The 20552-nt window shown below is 42.2% G+C and overlaps 1 protein-coding gene across 19 annotated transcripts in view; it reads left to right on the top strand.

Moving 5' to 3' along the window:
* The window catches only part of nav3 (neuron navigator 3), a 529271-nt gene extending 510235 nt beyond the window's left edge, over nt 1-19036 (top strand). For all 19 annotated transcript variants that reach the window (XM_070549274.1, XM_070549267.1, XM_070549264.1 and 16 more), the window contains 12 exons: nt 8347-8500; nt 9328-9514; nt 9903-10000; nt 10087-10182; nt 11112-11280; nt 11476-11711; nt 12746-12900; nt 13206-13277; nt 14269-14465; nt 14560-14678; nt 15070-15273; nt 15976-19036. In XM_070549274.1, the coding sequence (XP_070405375.1) occupies nt 8347-8500; nt 9328-9514; nt 9903-10000; nt 10087-10182; nt 11112-11280; nt 11476-11711; nt 12746-12900; nt 13206-13277; nt 14269-14465; nt 14560-14678; nt 15070-15273; nt 15976-16095 (1807 nt within the window). In that variant the 3' untranslated portion in view covers nt 16096-19036. The remainder of the gene's footprint in view (nt 1-8346; nt 8501-9327; nt 9515-9902; nt 10001-10086; nt 10183-11111; nt 11281-11475; nt 11712-12745; nt 12901-13205; nt 13278-14268; nt 14466-14559; nt 14679-15069; nt 15274-15975) is intronic.
* Nucleotides 19037-20552: the final 1516 nt, after the last annotated feature.

The raw sequence follows: 20552 nt of genomic DNA, 5'->3' as shown, positions 1-20552 counted from the left end.
GGGCAAAAGAGATTAAAGGTTTACCCAACTGAGAGTAGTAAAAACGGTCGGGTGGCCGCCGTGACCTTTCTGACCTTCGGACCGTGTCTTTATCTGTAAGTGTTTTACTTTCTGATTTATTCACATTGTTTTCACAGGTAAGTGCACTATCTGATTCAGTGTTCTCTTGCATTTTGTTGTTCATTGTATCCGGTAGGTTGCCGTTTCCAGTTTGATTTATCACATCCAGTAGATTGTCAGTTCCAGTTTGGTTCATCACATCCAGTGGGTTTTCATTTCCCATGTTCCGTTGATTTCCTTCACTTAGGTTTTGATTAACTGTCGGACTGTGTGGCCCTCGCTCAGATATTCCAGGAGCTGTTTGCATAGGATCAGGTAAGTTAGAGACTTGAGACTCGGGGCGGGAAAGCTGAGTTTCAGAGCTTGGATGACCTACAGGTAGCAGTTTTGGAATACTGCATAGATGGGTAAACCTTCCATCATGGGAAAGAGGTAAATGAGTGTAAGGTAGATCATCATCAGAGTCAGAATATTCCTCACGAGGGTGAGGTGGCTTAGGCCTGGTTTTTGGCCTACAAGGTCTGGGTTCAGGTTGTTTAGTTTCCTCCTCTTCACACAGGTCACCACAAGCAAGCAAGTGATCCCTGTGCAAGGTTCGAATGGGACCATCTCCACTGATGGGTTCTACCTTGTACACAGGTAGGTCTGACACTTTGGTAAGAACTTTGTATACTGTTGACTCCCACTTGTCTGTGAGTTTATGTTTGTTACGGAGACGAAGGTTTCTGACCAGGACCTTATCACCGGTTTCCAAAACTGATTCTCTCACTGCCTTATCAAAGCGACGCTTATTTCGATCAGCAACCCTCTTTGAGTTCTGGGTGGCTACTTGATAACTCTCCTCAAGGTGTGCTTTCAGGTTTTTCACATATTGAGAGTGAGATTTGGGAGAGCCACCCTTGGCAGGTAAGTTGAAGGAGATGTCAATTGGGAGCCTGGGCTGGCGCCCAAACATCAGCTCGTAGGGGCTGTACCCTGTCACTTCATTTTTTGTGCAATTGTAGGCGTGTGTTAATGGTTTCACGTAGTCACGCCAATGACTTTTGTCCTTGTTCTTGAGGGTTCCCAGCATGGAAAGAAGGGTTCGGTTGAACCTTTCAACCGGATTTCCCCTTGGGTGATAAGGACTGGTGCGGACTTTTGTACTGCCAACCAAAATGCACAGTTCTTTAATAAGTTGAGACTCGAAGTCTCTGCCTTGATCACTTAATAGACGTTCCGGGAACCCATAGTGCACAAAAAACTGCTCCCATAGATTCTTTGCAACGGTTATAGCTTTTTGGTCTTTGGTGGGTATAGCCACAGCATATTTTGTAAAGTGATCTGTTATGACCAAGATGTCTTTGGTGTTGTGGCTATCTGGCTCTAGGGACAAATAGTCCATGCATACAAGTTCCATAGGCCGAGAGGTTTGAATATTTATGAGAGGAGCACTTTTCTCGGGAGGTGTCTTCCTTCGAACACACCTCCCGCATGTCTTTATTTTGTGTTCAACACTCTGCATCATCTTAGGCCAATAGAACCTGGATCGAACAAGGTCTATTGTTCTTTCAAGGCCCATGTGTCCCATATCATCATGGAGACATGTGAGGACTGTAGTTCTAAGAGAAGAGGGAACCACAAACTGGTAACAGAGGTCTCCATCAGCTTGACGAACGCGGTAAAGCAGACCATTCCTTGTGGTAAGCCGTGTCCACTCTTTTAGCATGAGCCTGAGTTCAAGAGAGTCAGAGTGAGAGTCAACAACAGGTTCTTCCCCAGCTTCGAGGAGATTGACAACAGTTTTAATGATTGGATCAGATTGTTGAAGCTGCTGGAGTTCAGCTTCAGTGTAAGCAGGTAAGGTGGTACAACCTAACATTTCTTCACTTGCATAAAGGTCAGGAACTGCATCGGAATGAATGGCAAGGGATTCTACCAAAGTAACTGCGGGTGGATCATCCTGGTTTTGGTTTAAAAGATGTCGGTGACCCAAAACATGGATAGTCTCTGCTGAGAGAACTTCTTGGCTGGGAGATGTTGCCAAATGATGAGATGCAAACTGCTTCACTCTTTCCCTCTCTTCTAGAGATGCATGGTCATCGCTTAGCGTTTCCCGAGGACATCTAGAAAGACCATCGGCATCCTGGTTACTCTTGCCGGCGCGGTATTTGATGTTGAAGTTGAACGTTGAGAGAGCAGCAAGCCAGCGGTAACTGGCTGCATCTAACTTTGCTGACTTCAGAATATAGGTCAACGGGTTGTTATCCGTTATGACTGTGAATGTTGTTCCATAAAGGTAGTCTTGGAACTTTTCTACCACTGACCACTTTAAAGCTAAAAATTCTAGCTTATGGGCAGGATATCGCTTTTCGCTGGGTGAAAGCCCTCGGCTAGCGTAAGCGATGACTCGCATTTCACCATCCTGTTCCTGGTAAAGGGCTGCCCCTAAACCAGAGGTACTTGCATCAGTGTGAAGGACATACGGTAACTTGGTGTTAGCAAATCCAAGTACCGGGGCGGTACAGAGTTTTTCAATGATTAACTCAAAAGCCTGTTGACATTCAGGAGTCCACCGATTTGTTAGGGGCTCTTTAGGGTTGTAGTATTCGTTCTGGCAAGGACTAACTTTTCTGCCCTTCCTGAATGGTGGATAACCTCCAGTAAGATCATTTAGGGGCTTCACTATTTTTGAGTAGTCCTGGACAAATCGGCGATAATACCCCGCAAAGCCCAAAAATGACTTGAGCTCCTTGAGTGTCTGAGGTTTTGGCCAGGTGCGAATGGCAGCAACCTTTTCGGGGTCAGTTTCAACTCCTTGGTTAGAAACAATGTGGCCTAAATACCTCACCGAGGTCTGAAAGAACCGACATTTAGAAGGTGAAAGTTTTAACCCATTTTCTCTTAGTTGTTGGAGGACGTGTATAAGCCTGGACTCATGTTCTTCTAGTGAGCTTGAAAACACTATGATGTCATCCAAAAAGACTAGTACTTCCTTGAGGTGTAGGTTGCCCATACACTTTTCCATTACTCTTTGGAAGGTACTAGGGGCGTTGGTAATGCCCTGGGGCATGCGATTAAACTCATAAAACCCCAATGGACAGACAAAGGCGGTCTTCGGCTTATCACGTTCTTCCATCTCTATTTGGTAATAGCCTGATTTAAGGTCCATTACTGAAAACCATTTTGAGCCGGATAAGGCGGAAAAGGCTTCTTCAAGATTGGGGAGTGCATATGCATCACGTATTGTCAGGGTGTTCAGCTTACGGTAGTCAATACATAAGCGGACCTCCCCATTCTTTTTCCGTACCACTACTATTGGGGAGGAGTATGAGGATTCTGATTCCCGAATAATGTTAGCCTCCAGTAGGGTTTGCAGGTGTCGTCTTACAGCCTCGTAGTCATTTGGGTGAATTGGCCGAGATCGTTGTTTGAAAGGTGTGTTGTCGTTCAAGTTTATGTGATGTTTCACTTTTGTTGCATGGCCAAAATCTAGATCATGGCAGGCAAAAACATCTCCATATTCGTTCAGTTTATTTGTAATTCTTTCTTTCCACTCATTTGGGAGAGGAGACTCACCAAATTGGAAGGTTAGTTTTGGTTGGGAACTCGGATTGGCAGGTTGAGTGGTTGCAGCACAACATTGGATGGTATCTCTCCCACTAGTTTGTGCAGGTAAGTCATGAATATGTTCTGGGGTGTGCAGTTCTGCTATAACACAACCATTGGGAAGTGTAATGTCATGCTCTGTCTCGTTCCTAACCCAGACCGGTAACTTCTGAGGGTGCTGCTCAGGTAAGTTCACAAGACAGCATTCTACAAAGATTCCACCCGGTAGGGTAGAAGAAGATGGCTGCTCGATGATCACACATTTGCCAGCGTGATTAGCTTTGATGTAGCATTCTAGGGGCATTCTCCCTTGAGCAGGGACAACATGTTGTAATTTTCCTCTCAGTGTCATTAAGCCAACTCTTCCAGTGGAATCCTTTGTGTTCCTCAGTTTGAGAGTTCGGAGGATTTGCCTATAGCCATAGACTGGAGAAAGTTCATTTGCATTTTTTCCATTACAATACTCATCATAAACTACATCAAGTACATTGGTACCAATAAGGACTGGTAGATCACCGTTTGATCGTACGTCTGGAACAACCAAAGCTAAGGTCGAGACTTCAGGCTCTGCCTCGACAAAGTCTTTGGGAAATTTTAAGCTTAGCTCTACATAACCCAGGTATGGGATGTTCTGACCACTGGCAGCTTCTACTTCTAAACATGCAATGGGGTGAATGGAATAATCTGAGAGGTTTGCATGATAGAACGATGATGACACAGTTGTCACTTGAGACCCAGAGTCTAGGAGACAGTTACACTTAACTCCTGCAACTGTGACGCTAGCAGTACATTTCTGACCTACTAAGCTTTTTGGTAGCTGTATCTGATCATCATCTGTAGAATAGGAGTGAATGAGTGTTTTGGTACCCATTGTTGGTTCTGAATCTGTGGTGGGATGCTCTTGAATGGGTCCAGTCCCTGTATGTCCCTCTACAGGAACTGAGGTCAGTTTAAAGACAGTTTACTTTGTTCCTCGTATGCTTGTTGTTTTTGCTTGAACTCTCTCTGTTTAGTTCCAACAAGTTGTGGGTTTGGGTCATTGCTACATGAAGGCGCTATGTGGCCATCCTCACCGCATCTGAAGCAGTACCCTGGGCGGGGTTTCTTTAAAGGTTTACTTCCAGGTAAGTAGCCAGGGTTTGGATCAACTAGATGTTTGGTCTTTTTACTGGGTTTCGTAGAGGACTTATTAGTGGCACCGGACAGGGATGCTTTAAGAGAAGCCATCTGGACTTGTAGCTTGGCAAGCTGTTTTTCAAGTTTCTGAGTGTCAGCTTTAGGGGTGGGTGGCTTTTCAGTAAGAGTAGAGGGCTTTGTCTCGTCATTATGCCACTGGTTGCACTGCGCTGCTTCATCTACCTTTAGTGAGTTTGTCTGAACTTTGCTTTTAAAGGTGCCAAAATGTTGTTTCATTCGGTTAGACTTAGTCACGTGTTTGTCCTCTTCTACTCTGAGCATTAGAAGTAAGTCAGGAAATGACGGGGGTTTGTTTTTCCTCTGCTCAAGCTGCAGACTAGTAATAATACTGTTATCCCAACAGCCTCTGCAGAATTGTTTGAGCAGTTGTCGATCTGAGTCACTGGCAACCATGCCACCTCTTTTCACTACTTTATTCAGGGCTATTTGTAAACGTTGTAAGTACTCGGATGGCTTTTCTCCTGGATTTTGATTGGTGTTTAAAAATTTTGCGAAAAGTTCATCTCCATCGTCGACTGTTTCAAATGCTGAATCGAGGAGGCATATGTATTCGTGAGGAGTTGAATTTGGCCCAAGGTGTCTTACAATGTTAGCAGCGGGTGGGGCAAGGCTCTCAATAATCTTTCTGACTTTTTGCTGGTTAGATACATTGGGATCAGCAAGGTAAAATGCAACATTGCTGCGCCATGTGTCATAATCAGATTCAGGATAGGGACATGGAATTTTTCCTGAAAAAGGTCGAAGTTTGACATGCCCATGTGAAGGTGAGTCTGGATTGTTTATAACATGCTCCACGACTACCCTTTGGACTTCTGGAGTAACGAGCTGTTCAGAAGTCAAATGTACTGTCCGTTTCCTAGGAGAAGCAGATGCTCCTGCGCTTGTAGTGGACAGCGGCATGTTGTTAAAAGGTAGGTTGTTTGAAATGTCATCACCTCTAGAAAGAAGGCTTTCATTTATGTCCTGTCCTAGTAAAGCTACATTGTTAGAGGGCTGTGGTTCTTGAACTGCAGCTGAGTCACTTATGACCCCAGGATTAGTAGTAGACTTTTGGATTCGAGCTAGCTCCTCTAGCAAGACGTCTTCAAAACTAACACCACCACGTTTAGCCATACTTTGAAGCTCAGTGAGGTAGTAACTAGTAAGGCTAGAACCTCTGCCCGTAGTATACCATTTCGACAACAACTCAATGTGATGGAAAACATTGGGATCGCTGCTGGGTCTATCACATGGTAAAGTATCCAGTAAGAATTCGATGGGTTCACCTGATTTGAATTCGACAATGGCAGAATCTTTAAATAGTACATCGTGACTGGTTACTTTAACAACCCTTTCTACAGAACCAATCTGTGCTAAATACTCAAGTACCTCATTGTCTAGCACAGCACCAGTAATAGGTTTCACTAAAACAGAGTTGGGCACTTTAATGTTTTGTGTTTCAATAACTTCCATTCTCGATGGTGGTTACTTTCAAAAGATTACAGGTGAAGCAATAAACCAGTTGCTCAGAATGTTCAGAAATATTTATATTTCCTACTTGGCTCCTGGCTGGCTCGCCAAGATTTGTGTAGCACCTATAGAGGGGACTAGTTTTAGTCAGGTACTAGACATCTACTAGGCTCTATCTACAAAGAGAATTAGGAAAACCATCCGAAAGTTGAACAACGGTGATTTATTGCTTCCACCCAGCATATAAAAAAATAAATAAAATAAAAAGAGAATGTGTGGTTACAATATTTTTAAAATCAAATACAATACCCAAAATAAGAGAGCTCTTTTTCCCCAAAAAAATAAAAATAAATATAGATGTTGATCTTTAGGATTCAGTTCTTGAGCAACGTTGCTACCCGGGTAGTGTTTGTGTCTTATCTGTAGATCTGTATGGATTTTTCCAGTTCGTGAAGGTTCCTCTGCGAAAGGATGTCTCGGCTGGCCACACCGTTTACACCTGTCCGCAGTCCATCTGGGCTCGGCTCGCCATCACGTCAAGAATGCAGAGTCACTATAAAACCAATCTACATAGAATGCAGAAAGTAAATCATTCTGTTCATTTTTCTATCCCTATGAGACCTCAGATCTAACTTAAAAGAGCATCACTAGTAGTTATCCAACGGTTTAGGAAAACCTTATCAAAACAACTGAAATGCTTAGCTTTAACTTCAAACTGTAATTTGTGTACAGTTTTCCTGCTGTTTAGCAGCAACCTTATGTTAAACATAAATTAATTGAACATCTTATGACTTAATCATATTTATATGATATAACTGCAATATTCATCACTTTTAAAACAATTTTTTATCTTTTTAATCCTTGTAACCTGGTAGATTAAATTAATTGCTTATCAACTTTGTACAAACATTTATTTACTAAAACCAACAGTATAGCCTAACTTAACACGGCTCACAATCAACCGTTGCCGTTCTAACAAATGAATCAGTTGGTATGCAGAGAGCACGAGCCCTCTTGCTACAGTGCTAATTACTCCATTGTAAAAGACTGGAACTAGCGGTAGCCACTAGTGCTAGCATTAGCGTTAGCATTTCTTTTAAACAAATCTCTCACACGTTACGATGATGTGGAGTACATCAAAGCATTTAAAAGATTGGGACAGTGTCCATAAAACTCCCGATTGGTTTTATTTTAAATAAAAGTCAGTAATTTATGCCAAAATAACACATTAGCCGAAAGCTAAGGCAGGCCAACTAACTTTTCACTCACCGGGATCTCCACAAGCTAGCTCTCAACAAACGGTTACTCCCGTTGCTCACAGATGACTCACAAGGTTCCAGCCTGTTCACAGTATATTATAAATAAAATATCCAATAATATTGATTCATACATCACTATTTTCTGCTACTTACTCGCTCCGTTCAGTGCACAGCCACGCATATGCTTGGAGGCGAAAAGTGAGTATGTTGCACGTCTATAGCTCAGGTTTCAGAAGGTGTAACCTGCACCCTGGTGGGCATTTGTGGTATTACAGTTCAGACAACATAAACAGGTTTAGTAGCCCAATACTTCTCATGGGTTACATATATATATATACCATATATATATATATGGTATATATATATATATATATGGTATATAGGTCCGTCACATAAAACCTTAAATGGCAAAAGACTATTTTTCCCCCACAGATGTAGATCTCCTCTGGTGACAGATTTGTGAAATAGGTCCCTCAGAAAATCGATCACTATTATGGCTTCATAGTTAAATAGAATTAAAATCTACCAGTGACTGTTTGTGATAGGGAACTGCAATTTGAAACAGGCTTGTTTCCCCCGTTTGTTATCAGATGGAGTGATTTTCTGTATCAAATGCCTCCTTCTAGCTACCTCACTGACAGGGTTCTGCACTCGCTGCAGCTTCTCTCTAAAGATATAAAATGTCTTGTTTTATTCAAGTGTGTATCCACCCAGATTGTGTGCACTTTGTGTGTGTTGTGACAAAGCCCCAGCAGTGACCCCTCCTCCTCCCTGTGTGTAACCCCGGTTGCAGGCTGTGTGAATGCACCGAGGCCGAGGCAGAAATCATCCTGCAGCTGAAGAACGAGTTGAGAGAAAAGGAGCTTAAGCTGACGGACATCCGTCTGGAGGCACTTAGCTCCGCCCACCACCTGGACCAGATCCGAGAGGCCATGAACCGCATGCAGGTGAGGCTGAGCCTATTTTCTATCTCAGGTCAACGCCCAAGTTTGGTCAACCTGCAGATTCAGATTTCATCACAAGCACATCGTTGCTGTTGTTTCTGAAGAATTTGGTGGAATTTTGGAAATATTTGCATTTGATTTGTTTATTTCTGCATTTTATTGCTAAGAAGATGTGCCCATCTGTTCAAGTTTAGTACTGACAGATGCTTTGTCATTTAAAGTTCCATAGTCATCATCACACATTGGTGAGATTCATCTTTGCATTTGACCCATCCCCATGGAGGGGAGCGGTGAGCTGCAGCTGTGGCTGCGCTCGGGAACTATTTGGTGGTTTATGCCCCAATCCCCCTTAAAGCTGAGTGTCAAGCAGGGAGGTATTGGGTCCCATTTTTAAAGTATGACCCAACCAGGAATCGAACCCCCATCTCCCAGTCCCAGGGAGGACATTACCACCAGGCCACTGAGCTGGTTATAGCTTAGGTTATATGGTTATTTCATGTTTAATGAAATCTAGCATTCACTGAATATCTGGTGTTTCACTTAAGTGGATCTTTGTGGATCTGTGGTGTCGTGTTTGCAGAAGCCTATAGTCTCCTCTCAGATATAGTGATCATAGAAAACTCTATCTGAGGCTTAACTTCACTACAAAGAGAGCCTTGAAGATCAGAAAGCTCCTTAAGGCCCATAATTCCAGCTATCCTGATTCAGAATAACAACAGCACTCAGGCTGAACACAGGAATGAGGCGCCCGCTGTTACAGACAGCCTGATCTGCAGTGTTTTTAATGCTGTTTTGTGAAATGTTGGCCTATCTTTTGCTTTAATGCTCAGAATGAGATTGAGATTCTGAAAGCAGAAAATGACCGTCTCAAGTCCAGCGGCAGCGCTACGCCCACAGCCACTCCTGTCAAGACGGCACGTCCACCATCGGAGACCTCCAGCACGTCCTCAACATCCTCACGCCAGTCTTTGGGTCTGTCCCTCAATAACCTCAACATCACCGACACCATCATGTCAGGTGAGTGTCACTCACGTGGATCTTAAGAGCTTGAAGAGGTATCTTCTTGATAACCAATCCTCAATCAACTTTCAAGGCTGGAGTTATTTTTTCAGGGTCATTTTGAAAATGGATCTCATCATGCATGCGTCAGCGACACTGCAGAACTGCAGTGCTGGAATAATCATCCCTTTATAACCCTTTGCAGATATGTTCTCTAGTGTGTGTTTTTTATTATTTGCAACGAATTTTGTTTCAACTGTAAATTATAAGATGAAATAAAACCCTTTAGCTATGTCTCCATTTGGGGCCAGGCACAACCTGACATTCACACTGAACATTTCTCATTATGATTCAGTGTTCTGAAGATTTAAAGATGGTTACTTTTCTTATTGAATTTTCCCGTCAGACATTCTGCAAGACGATGGCTACGAGGGAAACCTGCGTAAAGAAAGTCGGAGCGTTCGGATAGTGGTTAGCATCAGCAGCGGACCAGCCACCACAAAGGTGTGTGGAGTAAATCTCTTGCAGTCAAAACTACATGGTTTTGTATTTGTGACTCTCAATTTGAACAATTCTGACACTTTTTTCAGGGTTCACAGACTCAGAACTTCCTGATTGGATCCATCGGTGTGAGTGGGAAGACCAAATGGGATGTCCTAGACGGGGTCATCCGACGCCTCTTTAAAGTATGCAAATTATTCCTTCTGTGGAAGTTCTGGATGCAGGAGGTTTGACACTCGTTGGTTTGATTTATAAGCATTCACCTCTTACATTTTTGCCTCCGGACCCAAAATAACTGAGTCCACCCCTGCTTGTAATGATGAATCTGTGCCATTATATTGGTCATTGTGCCTTTCAGAGAAGTAAAGCAGGTGTTGCAGGTAGACAAACATTCAAACTAGGATGTATTTTCTCTGGCTGATGATTGACTTTGCATAATTATAGCTTTGTGACTTTTATCGTTAGCATGTTGCATAAAAAACAACAACTAAAAATTCAACATATCTAATGTCTGTAAAACACAGACGTGTTCCACAGTTACTACAGCATGTCTGCCATCCCTTCCTGGTAATATTGACAAAAATCTGCAGAGCATGAGTCAGCACACCCAGCAGCAGAACCCAGGAAATAACCCTAAATGAAATTCAGCCCACACTAATAGAGCACTAAATCACTGCTGTAAGGTCCACTGGACTAGAGACATTCATCAAAATAGTCAGACTGAGTGAGAACAGGCAGCTGTTAATGTTTGTGTGAACATGCTGCTTGTTTCCTTTTATTCTTTGGGATAAACCAAAGCCTTAGGTTCTGGGATAAACTTCAGAATAAATAATAAATATAATAATTAAATAACGAGCATGCTTCTGTTAGCTTCTGTTTGTTGCTGTTTTATGATATTACTTGACTGCTTTAGCTGTTTGATTTCCTTCCCAAAATCTGAAATAATCATGCTCTTCCATTTTTAAGCTTTGGCGTAGATCCAGCTTCTCTTGTTCTCTTTTAATCTCCGAAGTTAAATGCCGGTCGAAGTATCCCAAACGTGTAGGATGTTCTCTGGTTCCACTCTCTGAACAGTCAACAGTAGCTGATCCTCCGCTGTTCACCCTTCCTGCAGGAGTACATGTTTCGGGTGGATCCTGTAACCAGCCTGGGTCTTAGCTCAAACAGCATAATCTGCTACAGGATGGGGGAGGTTATCCGCTCCGATGCCTCCGAAGTGCCTGAGCTGCTGCCCTGCGGGTACCTGGTGGGCAACAACAACATCATCAAGGTTCACCTTAAAGGTGAGAGGATGGAGTTACGTGTGTGTGCTGCAACACTGAAATCGGTTTTAAACGTGTCTTAAAGAATGCCAAAATTCCTCATTTCCCCAGATTTCTTGTTGACATTGAACTTCTAGCATTCTAGTGACATCCTAGAAAATTACCCAAGGAAACGAATGGGACTAATATAAAGAACTACCTTTTACTTCATCATAGGTGTGATGGAGAACAGCATCGACAGCCTTGTGTTTGACACCCTCATCCCAAAGCCCATCATCCAGAGGTACCTCAACCTGTTGATGGAGCATCGTCGGATCATCCTCTCTGGACCCAGCGGTACTGGAAAATCCTTCCTGGCTGCCAAGCTGGCTGAGTACATCATCTCACAGATGGGTCAGGAGGTGACGGAGCACAGTGTGGCGAGCTTCAATGTGGACCAGAACTCCAGCAAGGTAAACGAGCAGAGCGGCTTCCAGCATGTCAAGATAAAACTGATCATAAAACTTTATTTGAATTATGTTTTGTTGGATTATATTTTTGGCTGTTTTTACCCCTAAATGAAAGTTTTAAGGCCATTCCTTATTATTAATGATTTAGTTTGAGCCTTAAAACCTAAATATATCCATAAGAATACAAATAATTAAAATAATAATATCCAAGATATCTATCAGATCTGATTCATCCTTACTCTCCATCAAGGCCCCTTAGGTCGGTGAAGCAGGGACTGTTGGTCGTGCCCAAGCACAGACTCAAATCACAAGGGGGTCGTGCCTTCTCAATACTGGTGCTGAAGCTCTGGAATGAGCTGCCTGTAGGCATCAAGCACGCCCCCCTCGCTCAGCAACTTTTAGAGCTGTCTTAAAACACACTTTTATTCAATTAACTGATGAGATGTCTGACTAATGGCGAGTTGTTGCGTCCGTGTGCGGTTTCGCCCGGATTGTCACTTCTTTGAATTGCTTTTAAATGTTTTTACTCTTATGTCATTTTATGTCACTTTTTGTTGTGCAGCGCTTTGTTTGGCCCTTAGGCCATGTGAAGGCGCTATATAAATAAAGTCGACTTATTGATTGATTGATTGATTGATAGTAAATATTATAATTATACTTGTATACTTTAATACTACATACAACAACCTAAATATAGTAAAATTAATAGTAAGTATAGTAAGAAAATTCCCTCTTCTGATTAATGTCACTCATCTCCTCCAGTGAACTAAAAACAAACGCATTAACCCTTTAAATCCTGACAGAAAAGTATCTTTGGTTTTCACCCATTTCTTAAATAACACAAATGTAATTATATTATGTATTTATCTAATGATCTAATATTAATAAACATTATTAATAATAATAACACTATCAGCCTTGAGTGCCTCCAAGTTGAGTGATATTTTATTTAAACTGACTCCTTTTCAGACTTTTGTTTGGAAAATATTGAATGCATAGATTAAATTCTGAACCAGGAGTGTACATTTTTCACTCAGGACCTGCGACAGTACCTGTCCAGCCTGGCTGAGCAGTGTAACTCTGAGAGGATGGACTCGGAGCTCCCCACTGTGGTTATCCTGGACAACCTGCACCACATCGGCTCTCTCAGCGACATCTTCAATGGCTTCCTCAACTGCAAGTACCACAAATGGTGAGTCGGAGCTCGTCTTCTCCTCTGAAGGGAAATGCCTCAGAGGGACAAGTTGTACTGTCGGTCACAGCTCAAGTCAGGTTAGGTTTTCTCTAACTCGATGTGTAGCCGAACAGCAGATGAATCCTTGAGTAGGGATCAAAAGGCAAGAGCAGCAGCTCAGTGGAGAATGGGAAATGGGAATGAATGTTTATAAAAGACTATAAAATTAGGATATGGGACATTAGAAACGTGACATACTCTCTAAAACACCTTTCAGGTTACATATTGTTTTATTGTTGTTTATTGTTTTCCTCTCTGTGCAGCCCGTATGTTATTGGGACCATGAGCCAGGGAGTCTCCTGCTCTCCAAACCTTGAGCTCCATCACAACTTCAGGTTTGCACTCTTATCTCTTCACTCATGATGCTAAGGTTTGACCACCTCTGGTCCAACCAACTATTACAAGGATTTTAAGAAAAGACTTATTTTCAAAGTTTTGTTAAACTTTATAAGGTTGTTGGTTTTAGTCTTGTTTTGATTGATTTTTTTCATGGTTTCTTTTATTTTGTCTTTAATACATGTTTTAGTTTCATTGGGAATTTCTTTGTGAGTTTTTGTCTGTGCTACATGAAAAAATACTTACTAAAGCTCTTCATTGGTCATAGAAAGGGCTTAGTGGTGAGAGAGTATTTTCATTAATTTCTCAAATAAATATAAATAAATATAAAATAGACAAAGTCATACAGTCAAACAATGATTTGCTGGATTTTTTACATTTACATCCTCATTAATTAAAACAGCGAGTTGATCTCAGCAAACACAACAGTGGCTGTAACTCTGTGGATTTTCAGCTGAAATCTGATTAGATTGCAGCTCAGAGTCATTTGCAGCACTATTTATCTTTCAAATGTTCCTTAATGTTATTTTAAAGATTTGACCAAAGTAAACATAACTCAGTTTTTCATCGTAAGAGGATCTTATTTTGAAATAACATGCAAGGTGAAAACATCCTTCCTTCCAGGACCACTGAGCCTTAAGAAACAAACAGACCTAATTTAAAAGAAAGACCGTTTCCGTTTTTAAATGACTCACTTGTTTATCTTCTTTATATGCTTTCACTCTAACTTTTTAGAAATTGAGTTTAATTTCGACATACTTCATTTAATTTTATTATTTGGACTTTTTTGCAACTCTAAAATAAATTAAAGCTATTCATTCATAGTGAATGCTGTAATTATGTCTTCTGCATAATTGGCATGAGAGAACTAGTTTTTCTGTTTAGTTTATTTAACAAGCTGATGATTTAACTGACAGGAAGTGACTAATAAAGAGAATTTTTATGTGTGAGACTCATCACTCTGCTTCTCTTTCTCCTGTCCTGCTGCAGGTGGGTGCTGTGCACCAACCACACAGAACCAGTTAAAGGTTTCCTGGGTCGCTTCCTGCGCCGGAAGCTGATAGAGACAGAGATAGACAAGAATATGCGCAGCAACGACCTGATCAAGATCATCGACTGGATCCCCAAGACTTGGCAGCACCTCAACACCTTCTTGGAGGCTCACAGCTCCTCGGATGTCACCATAGGTCAGCCTCTCATACACACACAAACACACACACACACACACCTGAGGTCTCTGGTATCAGACATTTTAAGCCTGCGTCCTGTGATCTTCCTCAGGCCCCCGTCTCTTCCTGTCCTGTCCCATGGATGTAGAAGGTTCTCGGGTTTGGTTCACAGACTTGTGGAACTACTCCCTGGTCCCCTACCTGCTGGAGGCTGTCAGAGAAGGACTACAGGTAAATTCTGCTAATTCATGCTTTCACTTTCCTGAAGATGAAACTTTTTTTTCCTTTTTCAATGCTTGAGTTCATTAAATCCACTTTGCTGTAATGATCGATCAAAAGGTAAATACCCTATTAATGCTAGTTGTTATTAATGCACAATAAGACTATGGAAGATAATAAAAAGAGACAAATGTGCACGATATTTAAAGAATGTACTTACTTTCAGTTCATGCTTGTGCTACAAACTCCTTACAGCATCGTATTTTTCATTAAAAGTAAAGTTTTACAGACCGTGTGCAGCCTAAAACACTAACCTCTGTCAACCTCTGTTGAGTGTTCCAGCTCATTACAGATTAGCAGCACTCCTCCTGATAAACATAAGCGTCTAATGCCATCTCTGCAGCTTTACGGTAAAAGAGCGGTGTGGGAGGATCCATCCAAGTGGGTGAATGACACGTATCCATGGAACGCCGCCTCACTGCAGCAGGACGGCCAGTCTCTGCTCCAGCTGAGGCCGGAGGACGTGGGATACGATGGTTACGCCTCATCCAAGGAGGGCGCGTCGTCCAAACAAGTGTCTCAGAGTGACACTGAGGGAGACCCGCTGGTAAGGACAGCCTAGCTGATCTAAAACATGTAGGATTGGCAGGAATTATTTTAAAGCATCAGGCTTAGCTGAAGCCATCCACACTCGCTGCAAACTGGTGATGGGAGAGAAAGTGAGAAAGCAAGAGTGGAGATAGATTTGACTTCCTGGTGGTGGCTTATTGCTGCCAAAGAGGAGTTTAAAGGTACCCATCCAAGAAAATGATAGGCTTAATTTAGCAAGACTGTGTGTGTGTGTGTGTGTGTGTGTGTGTGTGTGTGTGTGTGTGTGTGTGTGTGTGTGTGTGTGTGTGTGTGTGTGTGTGTGTGTGTGTGTGTGTGTCCATGCACAAGCAGTTATTATGCAGGTGTGCCAACACTCATTTTACAATCCTTTGAAGCGATTCACCAGATGCCCTGCCTCTTCTGCATTATTGCGACCATTAGCTCAGTCGCAGTCATTAAAGCTTCTCCTGGTTTATTTTAATGTACTGTCGGGTTTAAGAAGCAACTACTTTTTAGAATATTTTCATATTGGTGTTTGTAGAAGCTAAGACTTTTATTCTCAGAAATGTGGTATGTTTACTGGGAGGAGCAGAAACATGAAAAATGATGGACACACGTGATGATAAATAAATATTTTAGGAAACATGCTTTGTTTATTTTCTTTTTCTGAGGATTATTCTGCTGTTCCATCCACGGTCTGCTGCTCTTTCATTCACAGATGAACATGCTGCTGCGGCTGCAGGAGGCAGCAAACTACTCCAGCACACAGAGCTGCGACAGTGACAGCACCAGTCACCATGACGACCAGCTGGACTCCTCGCTAGAGTCGGCCCTATGAGACCAAGTGCTTCGCTGGTAGACCTTGATCTCCCTGATGAACCTTTGTCACGACCAGTCAATCGGATGTATGATGTATGGAAAGTTTTATTACACAAAAGGAGGTGAACCATTTTAAAAAGGCCGATTTTTAATGTTGGTGCAATATTGAACCAGATTATTTTATGGTTTTAGGACCAACACGGTCCTCGGGGGTCATTGGGTCATGTTTACTTTAATGACAACAAATAGCATTAGTCGGTTTATTTTTTGGTGGATGTGTAACATTTTGCAAATACCACTTCTCCTGTTTCTGATTGAGATGTTGCTGATAAGACAAAAATATCGCGTGTGCTCCATCACGACGAGCCACGTTTCTACAGCTTTAGTTTCACCTCCCACATCGATCTCCAAAATGTTACAAAACAACGGCGAACCAAAAATTTGGTGCAACAAAACTGGATTTATTTTTCTTAAACCCAGTTACAGATGTTTACATTGGGAGGAGACTTTCTGTTGTTTGTCTTTCCTTGTTTACAGTGGTGCTTCTCACAAAACACTTATAAATGCACTTACACAGAGGCAGAAGTAGGAGAATCTCTTTTGATCAGAGCTCTTAGCCCCTATCCAGCCTGCTGGAATGCCCTTTAGCAAGGCCCCCTATTTCTACCATGTTTGGGTGGGTTTCCAATACTTTCAGGTGGTTCCAATAGGCTGTGTTTAATGACAAAAATTTTACTCCTCAGAGACCATCGGTTTAGGGCTATTTTGTTTTCCTTTAACTGTTTACCACTTTTTAAATGTCTCTCAATCAGCAGTCATGGCTGATCTGATCGTTTAGAGCTGTTGTAGTCCAACTGGGATCACATGCATCATAAACCTAAGACAAGCTAACTGAAAACCCCTTCCTTTCATTTGACCCTTGTGGTGCTGGTCTCTGCGGCCTAAAGCTGTTCCGTGTCAGGCACTGTCATGCCACCTCTCGATGCCCCTTATGCCAACAAGCACAACAAAAGTATTCATGTCACCCAGCTACTGTCACTGTGAAGACAACACGGAAAAGTGCCAACATTTTCCTTTGATTTGACTGCCAAACGTTCACACCCACACTTCAGACCACAGTGCAAAGCGAACCATGGTTGTGGACTTTGATTAAGTTGTTCTAGGCCTTCGACACAACGCAGTGCGTGTCAGTCATCAGCATCAGATGCACTGTCAACAGCTAACAGCGCCCTCTGTGGCTCATGACAGGAAGGGTTCAGTTCAATTTGACCTCAGCTTTAATGTGCATGAGCAACCGTGGGGTTTTCTGCAACGGTGGAACTCAGAGGATGATGGGAAAGCACCAGGATGACTTCAACATTAGATAACACGTATGCACACTGACCATTAAAGGTTACTGACCCCGTTTAATTTTCATGCAGAGCATCTTGCATCCATCTATGTCAATAAGGCCACAAAATCCCTATACATAGCCAAGAGCTGATATAAAGGGAGCCGTGTTATTGGTGCTTTCTCACTGCCTTAAATGTGATAAATCTCTTGGATACGGTAAGAATATATCTGGAAGGCTGGATGATGATCTACTTCCTGCTATGTCAAAGATGCTGCTCGTAGTTAGATAAGAAATGACACTTTTGTTTGTGTCCCGTCCCCCCCCCTTTAGTTTGTGCTTCTTTCTGATGATGAAAGTATAAAAACTTAATGCTGTATTTGAATTCAAAACAGATAATATAAAACAAAACAAAATATGGAGGGGTGTATTTTTTAAATAGTTTTGTGCACAGTTGAGCTGGGCTCACTTGAATGAACAGGAGCACAACAGAGCTGTTGGTTTGATTTTCTTTCCTTTTAGCCTGATAAGCATGTTTTGAAGCTTTTAAAAGAGGATGCATTGAGAAGAGACCTTTACCTTTATGTGTGCGTTTATTGGACGGAAGCCATTTAGAGTTTTGATTGTCTGCTCTTTGTTGAAGTGGGTTGGTTTTGCACACTTTGCGGTTGGGGTGGGTTGTAAATACCTAAATATTGCACAGTGAATCAAAGATGGATTATGTCCTGTTAATAATACAGTATGCTTAACCTGCTAAGTAAATCATCATACTTTCAAGACAGAAAAAAAGGCAGAAACTAAACACTGTCAGAAACAAGTGTGTGTCTTGTAGTGACTGGGTGTTTTGCCTATGCAGGAGGCACTTGGTGTACAGTAATAAACTGTTTTTAACTCACTAAAACTCAATGAGATTAAAAAATGCCCTTTTCCAATACTCTTCATCCTGCCATAAGATCCCTCTGAATACACCCCCTCTTAAGGAATGCCTGTAGTTCCTTGTGACCACCTCCTCTCTAACGTTCCAAACCTAACCACCATGCTAGCTGTCTGAGGCACCAACGCTGACCCGACACCGTACTGTACAAAACATCTAACCAGGTGCTACTGGTCAGTCAGAAGTTCATCAGAGGCCAACGAGTCTTGTTGCCACAACCTCAGGACCAACCTTTACAATCCTACCTGTGCTCAGCTTCACGTGTCTCTGCAGCCAAGAGTTCAATGGTGCACACATTTATCGGACCAGCCTTAAGTCTGACAGGCTGTAGTTGCATGCCAAGGGTGAAATTACCAGTGTTCTAGGTTGCTCATTGCCCGTGTATCCAAACTATGTACACTGCTGTTACTGGCCATTAGTTCCCGAGATGACTGGACACTTTGTGTTGATGATAAACTGGTAATATGTCCCACCTAGACTTCAGAGTTGCTTCTCAGTTGGAGACCATAGCATCTACTCTGGTTTGAGAGAAAGTTTTTCTTCTTTCTGAGTGAAACATTTGTCTTTAACTGTTTTATATTTTGTACATTTGTATGTAACATATCATGTAAATAGACAGAGACAGTGATTTAACTCATCTGGAAGATTTTGTAGTCTTTGTAAAGCCCTAATAAATGGTATTTGGTGTCACTGAAACCACTGTGTGATGAGAAGGTGTCTGTTTTGTGGTGCATCCAGTTCTCATGACTGCGTGAGGGGTTCATACAGGTTTAGGTCACAGTTGATGATGACATTCAGATGAAAGACTCAAGATATGGGTGGGTATTAAGGTCCTTTCTATCTGGGAGAAGTTAATCAGTAAGGTTTGGAGGGTTTACACTGCAAACTTATGCTGGCCAAATGACAGGCAGGGTGGTAGAACCACCAGCCTGGCATCTAGTGATCCAGGAGTCAGGATCACCCAGCCCCGGTGATCAGCCAGACACTGCCCCTCCTCCTCCTCTCCTCCAGGCTGCTGATAAGCACAGCTGACTTGAATCCCTGTAATGGCCCACACCTAGGATAAAAGGCTGTGCCATCCCGCAGTCTGGGAGGCAGCAGTGCAGGGGTTCAGCTGTCCTCCAGGCCTCAAATTTTGGTTTTCAACCCCTTTGTTTCATGAGTTTTAACAGAAATGTTGAAGCTCTTAGATGATCCAGAGGGATTATTTGATATTGTTGTTTTAAAGGTTAACATGATGGGATGCAATTTTATTGACTTTGGTTTTTAAGCACCTTCTGTTTTGGTAAAACTTTTAACATAAGTTTTAACTGGGTGTTTTAATGTTGGTAACTAGTCTTTTAATGTTAACCTTTAACACAGCGAATCACCAGTTTCTGTGGTGACTGAGTTGGTCCCCTATGAGAAATCAGCTGTTGCAAATTTGGCAGTTATTATAAACAGTGTGCTAAAGTTTGATAGCCAAGTAAACCGTATTGTAAAGACTTGCTTTTTCCATCTTCGCCGCATTGCTAAGATCAAACAGTTCCTGTCTAAACCATCATTAGAAACTGTTATTCATGCTGTCCTCATTTCCAGGCTAGACAACTGTAATTCTGTCTGTGCTGGTATGAGTCAGTGAGCTATTGCTAGACCTCAGAGGCTCCAGAACAGCACATTTACTGATGGATACATCAAGGCGGGAACAAGTTACCCCAGTTTTGGCATTGCTCCACTGGCTTCTGGTCCAATATAGAAATTCTTACTTCTTGCATATCCCCATGTATGTGAGCCATTTGGTTGCTTAGGTCATCTCATCAAAGTGTACTGATCGTCCCTTCAGTTCAGCTGAAATATCAAGGGCATTGAGCATTGTCCGTTATGGCTCCAACTTTGTGGAATAATACAGACCCCTCCCCTCAAATCTTTTAATTAGAGATTAAAAACTCTATGTTCAGAGAGAGAGAGAGAGAGAGAGAGAGAGAGAGAGAGAGAGAGAGAGAGAGAGAGAGAGAGAGAGAGAGAGAGAGAGAGAGAGAGAGAGAGAGAGAGAGAGAGAGAGAGAGAGAGAGAGAGAGAGAGAGTTCTTGCCTGAAAGCAATCTCATGCTCAAACATGGAAGTTGTAAATTAGACCGTTTTTAAAAACTATTTAAAATGTACTAATTGAAATTTTACATAAAAGTAAATTAAGCAATCAGCTGGGACAAAAGAGCTTAACACCTTTCATATAC

The sequence above is a fragment of the Nothobranchius furzeri genome, chromosome 1, assembly GCF_043380555.1.
Source record: "Nothobranchius furzeri strain GRZ-AD chromosome 1, NfurGRZ-RIMD1, whole genome shotgun sequence".
Classification (NCBI taxonomy): Eukaryota; Metazoa; Chordata; class Actinopteri; order Cyprinodontiformes; family Nothobranchiidae; genus Nothobranchius; species Nothobranchius furzeri.
The sequence above is the reverse complement of the archived record's forward strand: the minus strand, read 5'-3'. Positions and strand labels throughout refer to the sequence as shown.